At 37.7% G+C, this 20,454-nt stretch overlaps 1 protein-coding gene across 3 annotated transcripts; it reads left to right on the top strand.

Annotated features, from left to right (window-relative positions):
• The first annotated feature begins 3,463 nt into the window (after positions 1 to 3,463).
• On the top strand, positions 3,464 to 20,454 carry firrm (fignl1 interacting regulator of recombination and mitosis). Of its 3 annotated transcripts, none has more exons than XM_065268304.2 (25): positions 3,464 to 3,499; positions 3,787 to 3,900; positions 4,039 to 4,078; positions 4,603 to 4,691; positions 4,813 to 4,917; positions 5,021 to 5,161; positions 5,321 to 5,483; positions 5,914 to 5,998; positions 6,106 to 6,244; positions 7,616 to 7,705; positions 7,790 to 7,854; positions 8,644 to 8,792; positions 11,022 to 11,148; positions 11,861 to 12,047; positions 13,635 to 13,717; positions 15,702 to 15,753; positions 15,966 to 16,055; positions 17,168 to 17,353; positions 17,895 to 18,014; positions 18,369 to 18,464; positions 18,990 to 19,103; positions 19,202 to 19,306; positions 19,397 to 19,477; positions 19,555 to 19,686; positions 19,797 to 20,454. In XM_065268304.2, the coding sequence occupies exons 2-25, from the start codon at positions 3,811 to 3,813 to the stop codon at positions 19,992 to 19,994; spliced, it is 2,727 nt and encodes a 908-aa protein (XP_065124376.1). In that variant the 5' UTR covers positions 3,464 to 3,499; positions 3,787 to 3,810; the 3' UTR covers positions 19,995 to 20,454. The 3 variants fall into 3 exon arrangements, with proteins under 3 accessions (XP_065124376.1, XP_065124375.1, XP_065124377.1); XM_065268303.2 differs by having other exon boundaries at positions 3,484 to 3,610; XM_065268305.2 differs by lacking the exon at positions 3,464 to 3,499 and adding an exon at positions 3,589 to 3,697.

The following is a 20,454-nucleotide window of genomic DNA, read 5'->3' as shown; positions in this document are numbered from 1 at the left end:
TAATCAAGTTATTCCAAACATGCTTCTAGGATTTAAGATTAAATTCATTAAAAAAATGTTTTACTTATCTTATATATAATTAGATTTTATTCTCCCCATGAATATAGCTGGCATGGTGTTTAAAAGGAAAGAAAAAGAAAGATATTGCATAGGCGGGTTATTGGATACTATTAAGTGGTTCAAAGTAATGTGGTGGCTGTAATAATGGGGCTTAGCTAAGGTGGGCTTGAACTTTCAGATCTTTTAGCCTTTGTCGACTTGGGTAATGCCTTTGCTGAAGCAAAAAATTCAAACAATTGAGTCTTAACTAAAAGAGCCATGGAAACTAGCTCAAGCCCCATCTGGACTTTTAAGTATTCAGTTCAGTTCAACATTAATTGCATGGTCCTGTCAGGGTATTGACCTGGAAGTTCCCAAAAGCCACGGAAGAACCATGATGGGTTGTTTTTACCCAGGGTTGTGTCACTATCAGTTGCGGCCGGTGACTTATTTTCCGAGGGGACACGATGCAAAGCTCGTCACAACATGTATTTAGCCCATCATGTGTGGCTCATCATGTAAAAATTTGGCGCGTCATGTAAAATACGAGCCTGGGGTTTATAATAAAAGAGACTCTCACATTTGCCAGATACTTATGCTTAAGTCTTGCGAGTATTTTGTAAAATTGAGCTTCTCTTTTATCATAAACCCTTTCGACGTGTGTGCAGCAGGCACTTATTTTGACAAGACGCATGATGCACATAGTTCACATGACGCAGCAAACACATATTTTGACATGACAAGCAACACACATGACACTCCGAACACATATTTTGAATTTGCGCCCCTCAGAAGAAAAGTCACAGGGTTCCCATATCTTGCCACAAAAGTTGAAGAGGACATGCTGATCTTTATCCTGAAGCTCATGACAGGTTTGTCTCATTGTCTTTCTGAAAATATTTTGATTTGCTAAGCTGTATTCGTGTGTTTCACTTTGTAGCTGATTGGATGTGTGAAAGACCTTCAAATGTTTTCTTTCTGGGAGACTTTTTTAATATTCAGGGATCTGTGAGAAATACCACCATTTGTTGCTCAGTGGTTTTGTGGACAACTGCAGCTCCCTAGATATTCCTTCATTAAAAATGGGCAAGAAGAACTGCATTAAAGTGTAAAAATAAAATGAGGCATTATTTTCTGAGACCTGTGTTTGTGTTTCGGTTGCTTTAGTGATCCAAATACAGGTCCTAGATCCAACTTTCCGGCCTGTGTGAAAGATAATAAACTGACCTTTGATAACAAGCTAAATAAATAACCAATAAATTATCTTGGGTCAAATCATAGCTTAAGCATACTTATGTTATAGTGTAAAATTATTGTATGAGCTACAGATCCTTGAATTCTTACCTGGCTGCCAAGTGCACAGCGGTGCACGCAGCAAAAAATAAATTTTCAAATATATTCAAAATATACAAAAAATTACCAAAAATATATGTCCTGAAATTGTGCTTATACTTACAAAAATGTATTTTTTAATTTTGAAATATATTTAAAAAATAAATATATTTTAAACATTTATATTCACGTGGCTTTGAAACAAAAACTTGTATGTTACAAACCAGTTAACTTAAAAGGTTTAAAAATTGTATTTTAGTAGGTTAAAACTAGATGTTCAAATTCAAAAATATATTTAATAAAGCTTTACTTTCTACAAAATGTATTTTAAACATATTTTTGGACAAAAAAAATGTATTTTTGCATTATGGGGTGATCCATGTTTGCCATCTCCCCTCATCCTAGGAAACCGAAACATTTTATTTTTCAAGGTATTTGTTCCAGAGGTCACTTGAGTCACATGCCAGACTGATAAACAAGCACAGACCGGAAGTTAAGTTCGGGTCAGGTGCTTAACCATTACAACGTGCCTACCTATGATGAAACCTAAATAGTCTAGCATAATATTTTTTTTCTTATATTAAAAACAAGCTTTTCCCTGCAGATACATCACATGACTTCTAAAAGCAACTGGTTATCACCACTTGATGAAGACAACAAGGCTTGCTCTTTCAGAGACAAAGGGAGAGTCTTGATGTATACCTTAGCAAAATGATACAAAATTAAAATGTGTAATTGGAATTTTTATTTAGATGGACCTCTTCAGATGAAAGTGCTGGCCTTCAGATGAAAGTGTGTGGCTGTTGTGAGTCAAGCTGTGAATCATGGATGCATTGCCCAAAGTTCCAGGTATTTGACTTGAAACTGATAGTACTCCAGATGAAAAAGCATACAAAAAATTGCACAAGGTTTTAAAGGGACATTCACCTCTTTTGAAAATAGGCTATGCTAATTTTCCAGCTCCCCTAGAGTTAAACATTTGATTTTTACAGTTTTGGAATCCATTCATCCGTGTCTGGCGCTAGCACTTTTAGCATAGCTTAGCACAATCCATTGAATCTGATTAGACCATTAGCATCGCGCTGGCGCATCACAGAACCCGAGATAGACGAGAAGTTGTGGTTTAAAAGTGCATATTTTTTATTTTTCTTGTCAAAAATGACAATCGTTTCGCTAGATAAGACGCTTATGCATAATTTGGGATCGTTTAGAGTTCTTTGAAACTCTGTTGAAAAAAACTGTTAAGTGTTGAGTTAAATGTTAAGTGTTTGGGGTCCATTAAAGTCCATTAAAATGAGAAAAATTCTGGATTGTTTTCCTCAAAAAACATGATTTCTTCTCGACTGAACAAAGAAAGACATCAACATCAAAATTATCTGGATTTTTTAAGAAAATTGACTAATCCTTTAATATGAATGTGATCAATTAATCAGTGTTGCTCGCAGCACCCTCGCTGGTGAAAATAATCATTACATTATTGTTCCGGTCTGGATCCCAAACAGGGATGAATTTAGAAGCCACCAAGCACTTCCATGTTTTCCCTATTTAAAGACTGTTACATGAGTAGTAACACAAGTAAGTATGGTGGAACAAAATAAAACTTTTGTTTGGAGCCATAGGAATGAATGCTAGGCTGAATGCTAACACTTTCACGAAGCGCTGTACAAAGATTAAAAATGCACGCATTGAGAAAAGATAGGTATGTATTATTAAGTTGATGTAAGAACATAGTAAAAAATTGAAAAACGGTGATGTTTTCCTTTAGACGTCTCGAGTCGTACAGCGATTGCCACCATCTTAAATTCTGATTGGTTTGTAGTAAACATGTTGCATTTGTTGACCAATCATCGTAAAGTGCGATTTGACGGAGCTGAAATAAAACACACCTCTGCTAATGCGGCGCGAAAATTTGAGCTGTACCATCTGAAGTTTAAAGGGGGGAGTCCTTAAGAACTAAACTGATATTAAACTACACCTGTATAATAAATACAGTCTTAAAGACGATATTCAATTTTGTACATGATTATGTTCTGCCTTCAAACCACATAAATCCGTCTTCCAACAGGTTTCGTTTTCTCACCCTATTCACTGAAGGCGAGTGAACTCGTCCAGCAGAAAGCGAAATGAGGTAAATTCAAAACAGAGCTAAAGATGTATTTAGGAGTTTATTATGTTTCCTAATTATATCATAACTCCGAACGGATTTATTTAAGCGTTATTTTCCACTCGAGTTAAGTCGGTAAGTTCTTAGAAGTTATTAGTTATACGAATAACTAATGTTTACCACGACCTCGAACAAACTGTTTTCTATTGATGTCTGCTTAAAGTAAGAACCCGGTTATTGGAGTATATACTACTGTATCAACTTGGTTGTGCAATATCTATCGTTTGAGTAACAAATGTATTTTAACGCAGGTTTGTTTTGGAAAAGTAGCCGCAATGTCCCAAGTGACACTTTTGGATGAGGTTTCTCAATGGAACCAGGAAACCTGTCAACAAGAGCTCAAATCTGTCTTGCCCAAACTAGTTATATCCTTTACTGACTGTATATTTTGCTTTTTTCAAGTAGTTGAAATCAATGTTTCTATCTTGGTGTTACACATATGCATCAAATTGTTGCCTTGTCAATAGTGTTAAATGATTTAGATTGGCCTTGACACTTTTCACGCTATGCATCATGAAACTGACAGCTGGGAAGAGCGCACAAGTAAGTCAGAAAATCTTGCATCTGTATCTTTTTAAAGGGCATGCAAAAATGTTCATTATATGTTAGGTTAGCTTATGTCTTAAGGACACATCAATACTAGTAAGATAATAACGAAGCAGAGTTGCCAGTGTTTGTTAGTGGCTTATTTATTTATTTATTTATTTTTTGAAGGTAATATGTGAAGACTTTGCATTGCTTTCATAAAAGGGATAGTATATATGTATAAATTTCTTTGTTCTGCTGACACAATGGAGATTTTAAAGATTGTTTGTAACCAACCAATCTGGGGCACCATTGACTTCTCTATAGTTGGAAAAAATACTATGGAAGTGAATGGTGCCCCAGATCTGTTTGGTTATTAACATTTTCATTTGTAATATCTTCATTTGTGTTAAGCAGAACAAAGAAATTTATACAGGTTTGGAACAATTTGAGAGGGAGTAAATGATACATTTTTGGGTGAACTGTCCCTTTAAGGATTGGTTTATTGATATTACCTGATGTATTTATTTTTACCTCCACAGATATTCTGCAGATTATCACAAACCGGTTCCTCCCACATCTTTCTTTATCCGAGTTAGAGGTGGAATGCTTTTCCATTGTTTTACCCAAGGTGTGATATATTAAAGTTTTCCAATTACTATCAGTAAAATCTGTGCATTCTGGAGACTGTAATGCTGTATAATAAAAACAAGTATGTGTTCTCATATGTCGTCATGTACTTTTATCCACAGGTGGTAAAAATGTTTGCAAGTTTCCTGGAAGAAATTGGCAAGCAAATTGACGGCCTCTCCAGTCAGAATACAGAGTTGCATGCATACTTGAGGAATATTCTAAAGGTGTGTTTTTGCCACAATTTAACTGCAATATTTTAGGTTAACTTACAACTCTACACAATATTGCTTTGTTTGGCATTGATTATGTTTTTGCTGATGTGCCCAGATGATGGTCCACACCTTGGAGTGCCTCTCTGGCTGTGTACGTCACGCTGGTTCCTTTGAAGAGTCTGTCTCCTTGGATGCCATCCGCTCTCTGCCGTCTTGTGTCCTCAGAATCCTGAAGGACACCTTTCAGCACTGCAAGGTAAGTCAGTGTTTCCTGTAAAATGCTATTTTGGTTTAATACAAACATGGTTTGAAAATAGACAAATTTTGCCGGAAGACTGTTTCCTGTTTTTGTGCATTGCCTTGTCTGGTTGGTGGGGAATTAAAATTGTTGTACATTTCTGTTTGATGTTTATAGGACAGTGAGGTCATGTACAGTGGAAGGCTGTCATTGGTGGGAGATCTCCTTCAGGGCTTGTTTAAAGAGGCCTACTCTTTGCAGAAGGGCCTGATGGAGCTCTTGGAAAAAATTCATTTGGATGACACCTCATCTGAGGAGGAGGTTTCAGACATTGTCACAGGTGTGTGTTTGTGGTGAAGATTATCTATTCGTTAATCTTGTTTAACCTTGATTTTTAGTCACTTGGAGTCACTTAACCATGGATTATCATTTTATACCCCAGGTTTAATTTTGAAAGGGGAAAATGCCGTTTTTATGCTTGAGTTATAAAAATCACTTTGTGGGATAAACCCTGCATTTTGGTGCCAGTAGTATATCTATAACAGGCAGTTGTTTAGCAACACACAACCCAAAATAAATTGCTTGACCTTTAACAAAATGTTGTGCTTTTTGGAAGTAAATGGATGAACCTGAAAATGACCTTGTGTTAACAATTTCATGTCTTAAAAGTAGTTGAATGAGTAAACGTTATATTTGTTCCATGCACTCTCTGTTGAAAAGTTTATCATGCTTTTAATTAGTAATTTCCAATTTTGTGTTTTGACCTGAAGTGATTCACAGTCTGCTGGACATGTGTGCAGTCATATCCAGTTTGGATATTGCTCTACATGCCAACACATGGAAATTTATCATCAAGTAAGTATAAACAGTGTGCATTTTGAAGCCTAGATAAATCCATGTGTGATAGTTAAGTGCACTATTTCCTAGAAACTGAAGTCCATTTAAAAGTTGTTTAATTTCAGACAGAGTGTGAAGCACCAGTCTTTAGTGGAAGATCATCTTAACCACACAGACATAGCCTTCTCATTGTGTGAAGACTTATGTACGTCTGTCCAGAACTGTTTTGTGATGGCTCAACAGATCCAGCAGTCTGGCCTGCAGGTAGAGTTTGACATTAATCTGTTGGAAAGTTTTTGTGTGTAATGATGACTAGGGTTGGGTATCGAGGACCTGTTCCATTTTAGAACCGGTTCCAAAAAAACAACGTCCATGGAATCGATATGACGCACGCATTTAGATTCTGTTTATTGATTCCTGACTTTTTCAGTCATTCTTGCACGGTGAACAGCAGAGAGCGTTTTACAGTTTTATCTATCTGCTAGGATTTGCCACAAACCTTCTCTCATTAAGCACATGCACAGTACATTTCACTTGGCACTATTACTGACAGCAGCAAATATTCAAATTTTGGTTAAACTGTTTAAAACCAAGATATTTTGTGTAAGGTAGGCAATAGATCTAATATAATAAAATTTTTGCTTAAACAGGGAGTTAAAGGCATAGTTCACCCAAAAATGAAAATAATGTCATTAATGACTCGCCTTCATGTTGTTCCAAACTCGTAAGACCTCTGTTCATCTTCGAAACACAGTTTAAGATGTTTTATATTTAGTTCGAGAGCTTGTTGACCCTTCATTGAAAATCTACGCACGGTATACTGTCCATGTCTAGAAAAGTAATAAAAACATCAACAAAGTAGTCCATGTGACATCAATGGGTCAGTTAGTGTGTGAAGCGCATGCCCAAGACTAAAGTCACATGACTGCAGTGACACGGATGACGTGTTATCCTCAGACATTTTGCAAAGTTTTTTTTTCAAACTTACAGCGTGCGTCTCCCTCAGACTGTAAACGAAGCCCGGGCGCACAGAAAACAAAACAAAAAAAACAGCTGGGGCGCACCAGATAACACGTTAACCGTGTCGTAAGTCATCCTCGTCACTGCAGTCACGTGACTTTAGTCTCGCGCATGCGCTTCACAACAGACGCGGAAGAGAAGACAATGCTAAGTAAAGTCGTATTTTTTGTTATTTTTGGACCAAAATGTATTTTTGATGCTTCAACACATTCTAACTGACCGACTGATGTCACATGGACTACTTTAATGTTTTTATTACCTTTCTGGACATGGACAGTAAACCGTACATAGATTTTCAATGGAGGGTCAACAAGCTCTCGGACTAAATATAAAACATTTTAAACTCTTTTCCCGAAAGATGAACGGGGAGGTCGAGGTCTTACGAGTTTTGAACAACATGAGTGTGAGTCATTAATGACATTACTTTCATTTTTGGGTGAAAAAAAATATTGGTACCAGGAATAGATAAGAACCGGATTCGATAAGCAAAATTGGCATTGGAATCGGAATCGCCAAATTAAAATGATATCAACCCTAGTAATGACTGTTTTTTTTTTTTCTGTAATTATCATTATTTGGACTTCATATCTGCCTTCCTCCTTTTGTTTCCCATAGGATGTTGTACACTGCCCAGAATACAAGCTTTTCCAAAAAGCAACAAAGATGTGTAGGTTTTTTGCCAACACGTTAGTCCACTACACAAAGGTAATTAAGGTGGAAACGAAAGTAATTTTCTCACGCACAGTATTGATAGACTGTAATAACGAAAGTGTCTTTATCACACAATAGGAATTTAAAGCATTCCTTGCCAAATCGTGCCACCGTTTTCACCAGTTGTATCTCCAAATCCACAGGTAGTGAACAGTATTTTTTATGATGTAAGCACTGACAGCCAGTGTTTCTATAGACGGTTTCATTGGACGCACGTGCGTTGTCGCTGTTCCACGTCTGGTCTGAACTTTACTTCCAGTTTTTGTTTGTTTAATGGTCTGACTAGTGCAGTGGTAGGCAAGTTCGGTCCTAGAGAGCCGCAGTCCTGCATATTTTAGCCTTAGCACTGATAATCTAACCTGATGTCTAAATCCTAAAGAGATTGATTAGCTTGTTCAGGTGTGTTTGATTAGGGTTGGAACTAAACTCTGCAGGACTGCGGCTCTGTAGGACCGAACTTGCCTACACCTGGACTAGTGGCTAAAATTTTGTTTCTTTTGACAAGGTATATGCTCCAGAATTCGGAGCATATACCTCGTCAAAAGAAACAAATGTTTTGGTTTCCTAAAGACAGGGGAGATCATAAATCACTGCAATTTGAAGGGATGTTTGGCAGCCGGTTTAGTTAACATTGTATACATTATATAGTACACATTTTACACAACAACGTTAGCTGAATACGAAGATAATCTACTTGCTGTTTATTTAACTTGTTATCAGAAATAAACTACTTTAAAAGGACTTTGTTGTTATTGATTCTTAGCAAAGTTTACCGGAAGTTACGCGTGTTCCACAAAAGCCGTTTTGTTTATGTTGTTAATGCTGAAACCGTCTATACCTACACTGACTTTAAAATTGTGTAAAAATTAAATTTTTAAAGTTTCGCCTGTCTGTTTCGCTATTGTCAAGTCTGATTTCTTTTCTCCCCTCAGTAAGTTCCCACCCTCTGTGTTTGCCCTGTCTGTGCCCCCTGCCCTCGTCGAGGACTTGAGAGTAGCAGTTCTGGTTCCAATGGATGCCATGCTGACACAGCTGTTGGCCTTCCGTCCTTTTGCTGAATCTGTCCTGGACCCAGACAATAGTGAGCGTCATATTGTTAACTATTATAACTTTCTGCCCACTGTCACCTCTGCACACACGCAATGTATTTAAACACTCTAGGCTGTAGGCTAGAATTATAACTAACTGCTTGGGTAACACTTTATAATAAGGTTGTATTATTTAAAGCTGCAGTCCGGCACTTACTTGGGTTTAAAAATATCCCAAAAAACATTAAAAAAAAAAACGTAACCTGCCAGTGTTCAAAACTATCTGCTTGCCTTAGCTGGATTCAATACAGTAAGCTTGTAATAATTATTTTAATTCCAGTGGTACTGGTGGATTTCCGCTGGAAATTCGAGCATGTGTTTGCGTCATTACATAATTTCTTTACACATAATGAAGGAGACCCGGCTAGTAGGTAATATTGCGTGTGAGGATGATGGAGGTGGATATCTATAGCCTTTTCTCACAGCACTTGGTGAACATCTGCAGTGCCTAGTTAAAAAGCTGTTTTCAGATGCCCATTGACGGATTGGTAAGCTTCTGTTTGTAGTAATGTTTTAATGCGTGTGTTTCTGGAAACGCATATAAACTGACTGGCATCGCATCACGTGCAAACATCAGCGCAATGTATGGAATCATATTACATCACACTTAAAATATCCTGTAGTGCATCCTTATTATCAAGATAACATAATAGCGAATGTAACCGTGTCTAAACTGCACAACATGTAGAGAAATACACGCCACTTGAGTAACGCAGTATTTATTATTTAAATTGGATTTTTGTTTAAAAATGAAGTTTGCCAGGATGACAGTATCCCCCAGCACGTGGTGATTGACAGATTCTTCTCAATACATTGTGTTCATCCGTGCTGTTTCGTGCCAATGTACAACCCACGTAAAGTTGATTATTCCGCGAATATCTGCAATTGCAGATTTCGAACAAGATGGTAACAAAGAGGAAAAAGGCCGGACTGCAGCTTTAACATTAGTAAATGCATTAACTAACATGAACAAATAATGAGCAATGTAGTTTTTCAACATGTTTTAATTTTTGTTAATGTTAGTTAATGTCAATACAGTTATTGATGTTAGTTTATGATGTATTAATTCTGAAAAATTTAATGTTGTAAACTTTAACATATAAATGTATTAATAAATGTCAAAATTAGTTCAAGGTAGCTAATGCATTAACTAATTGTTAACAAATACAACCTCTTTGTAAAGTGTTACTACTACTTGTTATGACTTTATTGAGCTAGTTTGTTTTAACAGGCTTAACAATGTAATGTTCAGTAGTAGGTACAGTTAATTCTTTTTTTCTTAATTTTTCCTGGCACCATTTGAAATAATGAATTTAATTTTTAGATAATTTATGCTTGATACATTTCACATATGCCTTTATTCAAAGCAATTTATAGTGCATTCAAGGTATACATTTTTTCAGTATGTGTGTTTATCAAGGTCAATTATATATATATATATATATAATAACTACATAGCTATGATATAATACCAATAGTACCAATTGAGATGCAGGAAAGAAAAATATTTTTCATTGAACCTTTTTCTTTACAAAAACAGCTTGAAGTGATTTTTATATATTATATATATATATATATATATATATAATATATATATATATATATATATATATATATATATATATATATATATATATAATAACTACATAGCTATGATATAATTCTTATAACATGCTTTAGCTGTAAAACGGAAGATTCAATTCAAGTGAATTTAAAATTGGCCTCACATAAACTTTTAACTTGGACATTGCTTCCCTTAGCTGACTTAACACCCACTCTTGACCTGACATTAACATATTCTAAAGTTCTGGCTTGTCCTTATCTGGCTAATAGATAATATTACCTAGTCAAGTCTGTTGTGCTCTTTGTTATGGAAATGGTGGGTCACTGTCTGCAATATTGCACATTTAAACGAATCAGTCACTGAAGAGTGAGACATGGGTGTGGTGATGGATTTGTTATATATATCAGAGACATAATGGGTTCAGAGAGATTTACTGTCCTTTGGCAGCACAGAAACATTGCTGAGTGAACATCCTGTGCTCTGCTCAGTGACCTTAAGTGAACAAGTGCTTGTGGCCTTTTGTTGCAAATAAGTTGTAATGTGTGGGGTTGCAGTTTGTCTTGTTTGGTTTTAGATTCAGTATCCATCAGGCCCAGATGACATCCGCAGATTTGTTTTGCATTTTATGTACTTTTTTCTGTTTTATTGTGTTTTGCAGACTCTAGCACAGAGCTTTGCCTACCACAGTGTATGCTACTGGTCAATGTACTGGGTAAAATCTCTCAGTCAGAGGAGGCAATGCGGCTGTGGAGTGATGGCAGCCGGTTCTCAGAGGAAAATCCAAGGTAGATATGTAGCAACTGGAGAAAACCCATTAACATTCACTGTAATTGAAATCCCTTGGTCTAGAGCCACATAAAATTGATGTCTGTACAATAGAGCGCAATGCGTCATAACCTGAAAACCATGCCCAATGGGGGGAGACAATCCATCCGTCTCCATTGACTTTGTATTGCAAGAGGCTGCCTCCTTGTCATTTCTGGCTTATTACAAAAACAGAATAATGCCTAAAAGCTGCTGTGTGACAGGATGTACAGCTAACAAGCCAAAAAACCCAGAAATACGTTTTTATAAGCTGTCAACCCCAAAAAATGAGCGTTTAAAGACACAAAAGTGGAAACAGGCAACTTTTCATAGTACTACTATTAGTAGAACTGCGCCCACTAGAGGGAAACGTAGTCGGCGATCCACTTTTTTTCTCCTTAAAGGCTGGGTTTTACGGCTCGACAGCTTATAAAAACTTATTTCTGGGTTTTTTGGCTTGTAAGCTGTATACCTTGTCACACAGCAGGTTTTAGGCAGTATTCTGTTTTTTGTTATAAGCCCCCGGTGGGCGTGGTTTTCAAATTAGCATAACTGCGCTCTGTCTCTATGCTGATTTGCTTATGGCAATATTCCTTAGGCTTTCATTAGAGACTAGCCTGAGCTGTGATGTTACCGATGGAAAATGCCATTTAAGGTTATTTTGTAGCAAAGGCTTTGTCTTTTTTTCTGCAGATGGTCCATTTTTGAGGCAGTATTTCAGAGTTTCAGGCGGTGTATGTTGGAGCGTGCGGTTCCGGTGTGGTTGCCGGGGGTGATGCTGCGAGGGCAGGCTCAGGGTACAGTCAGCCTGCATCAGCATGTGTGTGTTTATCTGTGTGCCTATGTGGCTGCGCTGCCCCCTCAACACTTTGCTCCACTGGTCAGTGATTAATCTTACAAAACTGTCTGCTTAGATGTTAACCTCCTTCGATAAATTGATGTTGATCAGTGTAGTAAGAGAGCTGATATTAAAACCTTCATTATTAAATTGATTTAGTGCATGTTAATGTAATAGTGCATTTATTAAACAATGTTAAATGTTGTTTTTTTGTATAGTATTTATATAGTTATATACTCACCTAAAGGATTATTAAGAACACCTGTTTAATTTTTCATTAATGCAATGGTGTGGGGGATGTTTTCTTAGCACACTTTAGGCCCTTTGGTGCTAAATGGGCATCGTTTAAATGCCACGGCCTACCTGAGCATTGTTTCTGACCATGTCCATCCCTTTATGACCACCATGTACCCATGTCACAAAGCTTGAATAATTTCGAATAATTGGTTTCTTGAACATGACATTGAGTTCACTGTACTAAAATGGACCCCACAGTCACCAGATCTCAACCCAATAGAGCATCTTTGGGATGTGGTGGAACGGGAGCTTCGTGCCCTGGATGTGCATCCCACAAATCTCTATCAACTGCAAGATGCTATCCTATCAATATGGGCCAACATTTCTAAAGAATGCTTTCAGCACCTTGTTGAATCAATGCCACGTAGAATTAAGGCAGTTCTGAAGGCAAAAGGGGGTCAAATACAGAATCAGTATGGTGTTCCTAATAATATTTTAGGTGAGTGTACTTCACAGTAACAAGGATTTTAAAAAAAAATACTTATAAAATATTTCCTATTTGGATTTAAACATTAAGGCCTGGTTTCACAGACAATGCTTAGCTAAAGCCAAGACTAGGCTTTAATTGAATTAAGATGTTAAAGCATCTTTTATGAACATGCCTTAGAAAAAGACGTCACTGGTGTGTATCTTAAGACCAATCACTATCACTGGCATATTTTAAGATCTGTGGGTGTGAGTTATTTTCAGTTGAGGCACCTAAAAGTGTTTTAGTCTAGGACTAACCTTAAGCCTTGTCTGTGAAACCGGGGAAAATGCCAAAAATACACTTTATACCTAAAAATGCAAGGTGACAAATGGCTACTACTCATTAAAGGAAAACACCACCGTTTTTCAATATTTTACTATGTTTTTACCTCAACTTAGATGAAAGTTCATCTTTCATCCTTGCACATCGCGTCCGTGTCGTGAATGTGTTAGCATTTAGCCTAGCCCCATTCATTCCTTAGGATCCAAACAGGGTTGAATTTAGAGCCACCAAACACTTCCATGTTTTCCCTATTTAAAGACTGTTACATGAGTAGTTACACAAGTATGGTAGCACAAAGTAAAACGTGGCCTTTTTTAAGCATAAAAAAATGAGAACTATATTGTATGGCCGAAAAGCAATTAGTTTGCAGCACTTCGACTTTAGGCGCAATAACATTGTTGGAAGTTTGACCGAGAGGGGGAGTAGTCAGGAGTGATGATGTTACTGTGTTTGTATTATTTGTTATTAATAAGTTGAGGTAGGAACCTAGTAAAACATTTAAAAATGGTGGTGTTTTTCTTTAAGACTAAAAAGAAAACTGCATATGATTTAACTGCCTTCTTTTTTTTTTCTTCTTTTAGGAGCAATCACTGTTAGCAGCTGTGCTGCAGGCAGACATGCAGACAGCCGTTTTGGCCACGGATTTGTGGTGCTTCCTGGCACGGTGATTGTATTACATTAGATTTACACCCATCAGATAAGAACCATGGCTTCTGTGACAAAATATTTCCAAAGTTCGCAGCTATAGAGATGGCCAATATAAACAATTATAGGACTTTTCTTCTGTGTTTAATTCGTTATAGATATAGGATAAAGTTTTATCGGACGCACGTGTTTTGCTGTGATTACGCCTCTGGCCTAAAGTAAATTTCCGGCCTGTGCTTGTTTATCTGTATAGCTAGCGACTAAACTGACCTCTGGAACAGATACCTTATGGAAAATATAAATGTTTCGGTTTCCAAAAGACGAGTGGAAACCGTAAGCATGGATCACTCCCATGTGGATTTGGCAGCCAGGCAAGAATCTAACGGTGCATTCACATGATGGGGCGTAAGCGTTAACGCCCTTGATGGAAGGCTTGTCTGAAGCTTGGCCAACAGCCAATCACAGTGGCCCCAGAACATGCTCCAGTCTTCCATAAACGTAATTGGCTGGCTCTGCCTAGGTTATTTGCATAAGGCTATCTGATTGGCTGACGCACGCGTTGCCACTTGAAAAGGTGAGAAATGTTCAGCTTCTGGCTCAAGCAATGGAACTAACGCGCTGCCGACGGATCCACAATTCAGTTCGGCAACGCATGACGTCACCCATTAAAAGTGAATGAGAAGCGTTAACGCTTACGCCCCATGTGAATGTACCGTTAGGGTGCACTCACACAATCCAAACCAAACCTTTTCCCCCCTCCATACTCCCCCAGAAGCACGCAATCACAATGTACCTTTATTGATCCGAGCTCGGGGGCGCTTCTGTCATTAGGAATGCGATTGTTTTGAACAAAGCAGGAAGTAAAGGGCTCTCTTAATGCTACGTACATATCAAACGCAGGGCATCACATTGATCGCGGGATTTAACTTTGTGTCATGCAAATTTTTCGTTTGAGTTGAATATTTTCAACTTGGACGAAGACGCGTTTGAGACGAATAGCGTGTGTTTTCACAGCAAACGCGCCGCCCATATTACGTAATTGTCTTCGCCCTACGCGAGGACATGTCTGATTGCGTCTTTGACTTTGTATAAAATCTACTCGCACAAATCATTGAACTCGTGTCTGGTGTGAACCCACAGTAACACTGAAATCCATCGTAACGTTAAGTCTGTGTTTTTTATTCAGAGTCTTTTGGTCCGCAATGACACACAGCCCTCTCACATGCCTATCATGAGCCCAGGTGAAGCGTACTCTAGCCCACCTCTGCAAGCCAGCCAGGGAACGATTAACCAGACCATGCCTGGGCGTGGTACTGAGCGATCACTCTAGTCAAACTAACCAGGCTTTGGGGGTCAAACGTGCCCAGGTTTGGTTTGGATGGTGTGAGTGCGCCCCAAGGATCTATAGCTGACATTCTATACATTCATTTTACACAGTAACATTAGCGTAATGATTAATACTGTGATTTGAACTAAGGTAAATTACTGGTTATTTATTTTGCTTGTTATTAAGAAAAATCTACTGTTGTTATTGATTCTATGTGGAAGTCAACCGGAAGTTAAGTTTGGGCCACAAAGCCATTTATGTTGTTGCCGCTGAGCTTTAGACATTTCTGCAACATCTGAAACTGCACATTTCAGAAAGCTAATTTTAAATCTGAAAATCACACAGCATCCGAATATGGTCATCACTCCCATATTTGAGTCCTAGTGCATTTACATGCAGTTCGGTTACTTCAGGAGTGACAATAGCATTCTATAACCAAACTCATTCATTAAAATTTTTGGTACTCACAACCACATTTACAGAGAAGCTTTTTTGTGTAAAAGAACAGTACTGGACAACCACCTGTCTGTAACATCAATCTGCCACTGCGTTGAGATACAGATTGAATAAAGTCAAGATGACGGCAAACATGGTTCAGATTTGCTCCATAATGTTACGTGTGTTAAAAGCTATGCCATTGGTATGTAATGAGGTCAATATTTTTCTCACTTTCTAGGTATGGCTCGGCTGACTTGTGTTTTCATTATGTTCACCTTATTGCTCATCTGGTGAGTTGAGTCAGTTTATCATGTTTGTCTAAGAGACCACAGGAAACCATCTATCCTCTTTTACATCCTAAATGAATGGACAGTTGGGATTAAATGAAAATGGGAGAAAACAAACTTGTATCTAACAACATTCTTTTTTTGCTTTTTTTCGATATAGTTTAATGTCTTTAGTAGTGAAGTTGTTTTTCTGTGACCTGTATTGTTCTCTGCAGATAAGGTCATGTCCCAGTGAGGGTTATCAGCTGTTTCACTTGGCCCTGCTACTAAGACGTCTACTTTTTCTCATGACTCCAAAACACCAGGTTTACTTTCTGTTTCTCTCTCTATGGCTTTCAGATGTACAGTACAAGCCAAAAGTTTGGACACACTCAATCATTCTTTATCTGTATATTTTTCCACATAACAGAATAATAATAAACTTGTCCAAACTATGGCATAACCCTTTGCTTAGAAATTGCAAAACCATACTCGTGTCATTTTATCAAGAAGCTTCTTGAAGTTTTACTTTAAGCCCGGGATACACTGCACGATTATTGGCTGTCCCAGATAAAAGATTGCCATCGTGAAACAATCGTCGCGATTTCTGTGATAGTGGCTTGTCATCTGTTATACTGTATCTATATGTCGTACACTGAGAGAGGTTCAAAGACGGCCGTTTTCCCGGTCTTGCGTCCAAAGATAGCCTACGATAGTTTTCTGACAGTGTCAGAAATTCGGCATGATCAACGCACAGTGTGTTTGCTGCTACGACCTGCGCGCTGGTATTTGTTTACCACGAGCGCATGCTGGTGACGTTGCGCTAACATATGATGCAGCCTCCGAAGCTTCCGTGTCATCATCGTACAGTCTACATGCCTGTCGTACACGAGTTTAAATGATCCATGTCGCACAGTGTGATAAGGTAATGATCGTATAGGAGGGCAAAAATCCTGCAGTGTATCCCGGGCTTTAGACTGAATTTTAAAGAATATTGAAGGACTTCACATTTAATCTGGGCATTTATTGACAGCTTTTTCTGTAATATTCATTGCAAGTCATCTACTTCAAAAATAATATTTTAAAATAAAATTTTAGTTTTCTAATAACAGAAATTAATCTGTTTGGCACAGGTATAGTTTTTTTTTTACAAACCTAATTTCATGCATTTAACCACACCTTCAGATTAAAAGATTTTTTAAATCATAGTTAACATTTTAGTCAAGTGTGTCCAAACTTTTGGCCTGTACTTTATCCCTGAAGAATTTGTCTACCAAGTCTTAAAAGTACAACACCTTTGCCATGCTTTTAAGAACATTGATGAGTCTGTGTGTTTTTTTTCAGTGTCCTAATATTGTTTGTTTCTATTTCCCTCCTGTCTCTCAAAAATAGTATTTGTTTGATATGTAATATTGTGTGTTTTGTGATGTGTTTACAGATGGAGTTTGTGGAGCTTTTCCCTCCCTCTCAGGAGGAGAACCTGTGTGTGTGGCGTCACACTCTGCTTAGGTGTCTGTGCACGGAGGCACGCTCACAAGTGGAGGAAGAGGTGCTGTCCAAAGCTTCTGCTGTTCTCCAGGATTGGCAGGACAGCGGCTTCAGACTGGGAAACCTATCAAGACTGGTAAGAGATCAAACTGTAGTTATTCTACAAGAGCCTAACCTCAATTACACAAGGCTTCAATATATAAGCTGTCAAAATGCTTTGTTATAAAACAAGCTCATCACCGACAGATCAAACTTGGTAAAGATAAGAGCCTTTTGATAATATGCAGTATGACCTGCCAATATAGACAGAAGAAACAAGTGTGATTATGAGGACTCTGCAGTTTTCATTCTGTGTTCATCATAATGACCTTAAACCTTCTTCGTAGCTTTACCCAGGATACCCATTGTCTGTCAGTCAGTTGTTAGAATGGGAAACGGAAGAGCTTAGATTTAAGGTCAAAGACTATAAATTTGCTTTATTCAATGTCCTGACCCTGAAAAGTTTCGATATGAACTCAAACATGTATTGTGTTTTCAGCACTTATGTTTTGATTGTTTTAAAAAGAACACATCTGCTCTTATCTCTGCCCTTAAAAACCAGCCTTGCTTTCATGAAACATATCCTTAAGTGTCATTTTAATCCAAACCCTTTGATTCTGTTTTTCTCTGTGGTTCAGAATAAGACGCTGGAGTGTGTGTTGGTGGTGATGGGTGGAAGCAACCTGCAGGCAGAATCTGTGGTGGTATCTTCTGTGAAGATAATCTCAGTGATCTGGACTCGCATGTGTAGCAGCCAGGTGGGTTGAGCTAAGCTAAGGTTATGCATGTGAGGAAATGGTTCTTCAAACTTTTTTGGTGTGCACTCTACCTTTAGGTCGCATCCCTTTGCGCCACAAAAATCTCAATCTTAGAATTTGAATCAAACAAAACATATTAAATGACACAATGTATTGCTGTTGGTTTTCTGATGTTTAATTACACAGAATGTATGATAAATTCATGTATTTTATAAAATGGCACCATTTTGCACCCTTATTTTGAGAACCACTGATGTGAGGGATGATATTTCCCGAAAAATTTACATATTTTACCAATATACAAGTGTTGGATGTATGTTTATGGTATTTACTGGTGTTTATTTTTGTTGTCAGGTTCAGATTTATCCTCCTCTCCAGTGCACTGTGAAGTTACTCTTGTCAATATCAGCTGCTGTTATCAAAAGTATAGAGCCACATGTTATCATTCAGGTGACCACCATTAACATATCACAATGCATTCAGTTGTACATTTAACTCTTTCCCCGCCAGAATTTTTCATGATTTTTACAAAAGTTTAATGCCTCCCAGAAAATTCTCTTCTTTAAATATATAAACATACATTAAATTAAAGAAGAGACCATCTGCTTTTAAAGAACATGAAAAAAAAAAAACGTTTCATCCTTCCTTCATTAGTTCTCTTTGTATCCCCTCTCAGATATGGGTAGGTTTCTTCAAAAACCAAAAATTTTGAGCAAAAAGCTGAGATCATTCCATTTTTGTGAAGGACTTTTGATAAAGATCAGATCCTCAAAACTTAAACAGACATACAGCTGTTTGCCCTAGGAGATACTTCTGGGTTTTATAAGTTGTGGAAGATAACTCGTCAGTGGCGGGGAAAGAGTTAAATAAGGTCATTTGATTTGTTTATATACAGTACAGTTAAGACATTTTAATAGTTTAAATAATTCTCATGTACAGATATGCTCACTTTGAAAAGTTTTTGGTGTGTCTCAGGCTGTTTCCTGTTTGAGTGGTTTGACTATGCGGAAATGCCCAGATGACCTCATCTTAGCTGCTTTGGAGTTTCTTGCCTCCATGGGGAAAGTGTTTTTTCCTCCCAATATTCAGGTATGAGTAAAATGTGTTTTGCCTAGGGTAGGTAATGAGTCTAGTCCATGTTCATTTATTGTTTATAAATACAAATTTGTATGTGTGTGTGATCACAGGGCCAGGTTTTGCCAAAAATCAGTGCACTTTTTAATGGTCTTCTAACTCACCCATCCTGGCTCATATTCCAGCATGTTCTGGAGGCCTTTGGTCTCTTTGCAGAGGTCAGAATTTCAATATTATCAGATGTTAAAATAGTAATTTAGTAAATCAGAATATAATCCATATAATTCAACTCTTATTTGTAATTTAAGATAACCAATCATGAGGAAGTGATTACCCAAACCTTGACGTCAGAGGAAGTCAAAACCAAAGTGATAAACTTTCTCAGTAAGGTAAGTATGAAGAGGTGCGTAGTTAAAAGTATAATTATATCTTTACATAGACCAATGTATTACTCTGCACATTACAGACTGTTTCACAGCAAGAGTCTGCAGATGCAAGATTAGAACGTCTGAAGGAGGGGACTAGCGTCATAGAGAATCACTGTAAACAACTAGAGAGAAAGAGCAGCTCACCTGTACACATAGGCTCTGCTGAGGAAGTAAGTGACATCCATACGAGATAACACATTGTGTTTATTTGCCTGTGCAACATCTAATAATTTAATAGTTTTAGTTATTCTATGATTGCTTTTCTTTTTCACTTTGCCAGCCATGTCCAAAAAAGGCAAGACACGAGACCAAAACAGAAGAGGAGTATGAGCGATATCTTGAGACGGCTGAAAGTGCTTTAAAAGCCCTGCAGTCAATAGAAGGTCACAGCTGTAGCCCGTCACCTCCGCAGTGGGTGAGGCTAAGACTCGAGGCTCTGCAGACTCTGATTACTCAGATCAACACCACTACAGATTAGCGATTCTGAATCAACCACAGCACCACCTCTACCTCCGACTACTTTTAACAAACAAGTACTCTGTTCTATATCACCAAACTTACTGAAATTAAAATCACTGTGTAACGTGTTTTTTTTAAGCTTGAATGGACAAATGTCACGCTGAAGACCCTTAAATGTTTATTAAACTGACATTAAAAGCCCATTCCTGCTTAATTATTGACGTTCTGTAAGTTTTACAAGTGGTGGCATCCCAGTCTGCATACTATCCATCCTAAGTAGTATTTAAATTGGAATGAATGCGTCCCAAATCACAGTATGTTAAAAATGAGAATCCAAAGTTCCTGGATGGTCTACTGTTTATTTCGAAGTGTAGATCATGGACACTAAAATGGCTGATATTCCCCAAAACTCACCACGAGAGGGCAGGGTTTAGTTATGCTGCACAGAATTAACAAATTAAATGACGCATCACTGAATC

This window comes from Paramisgurnus dabryanus, chromosome 12 (assembly GCF_030506205.2).
Source record: "Paramisgurnus dabryanus chromosome 12, PD_genome_1.1, whole genome shotgun sequence".
Classification (NCBI taxonomy): Eukaryota; Metazoa; Chordata; class Actinopteri; order Cypriniformes; family Cobitidae; genus Paramisgurnus; species Paramisgurnus dabryanus.
The sequence above is the reverse complement of the archived record's forward strand: the minus strand, read 5'-3'. Positions and strand labels throughout refer to the sequence as shown.

What these genes read in the sequence shown, in the direction of transcription:
- firrm (XM_065268304.2), top strand. Translation starts at nt 3,811, where the DNA reads ATGTCCCAAGTGACACTTTTGGATGAGGTTTCTCAATGGAACCAGGAA. An exon ending in CTGTCTTGCCCAAACTAGTT is followed by an intron (nt 3,901 to 4,038) that starts ATATCCTTTACT and finishes GACACTTTTCAC; the next exon opens with GCTATGCATCATGAAACTGA. An exon ending in TGATAAACTTTCTCAGTAAG is followed by an intron (nt 19,478 to 19,554) that starts GTAAGTATGAAG and finishes TGCACATTACAG; the next exon opens with ACTGTTTCACAGCAAGAGTC.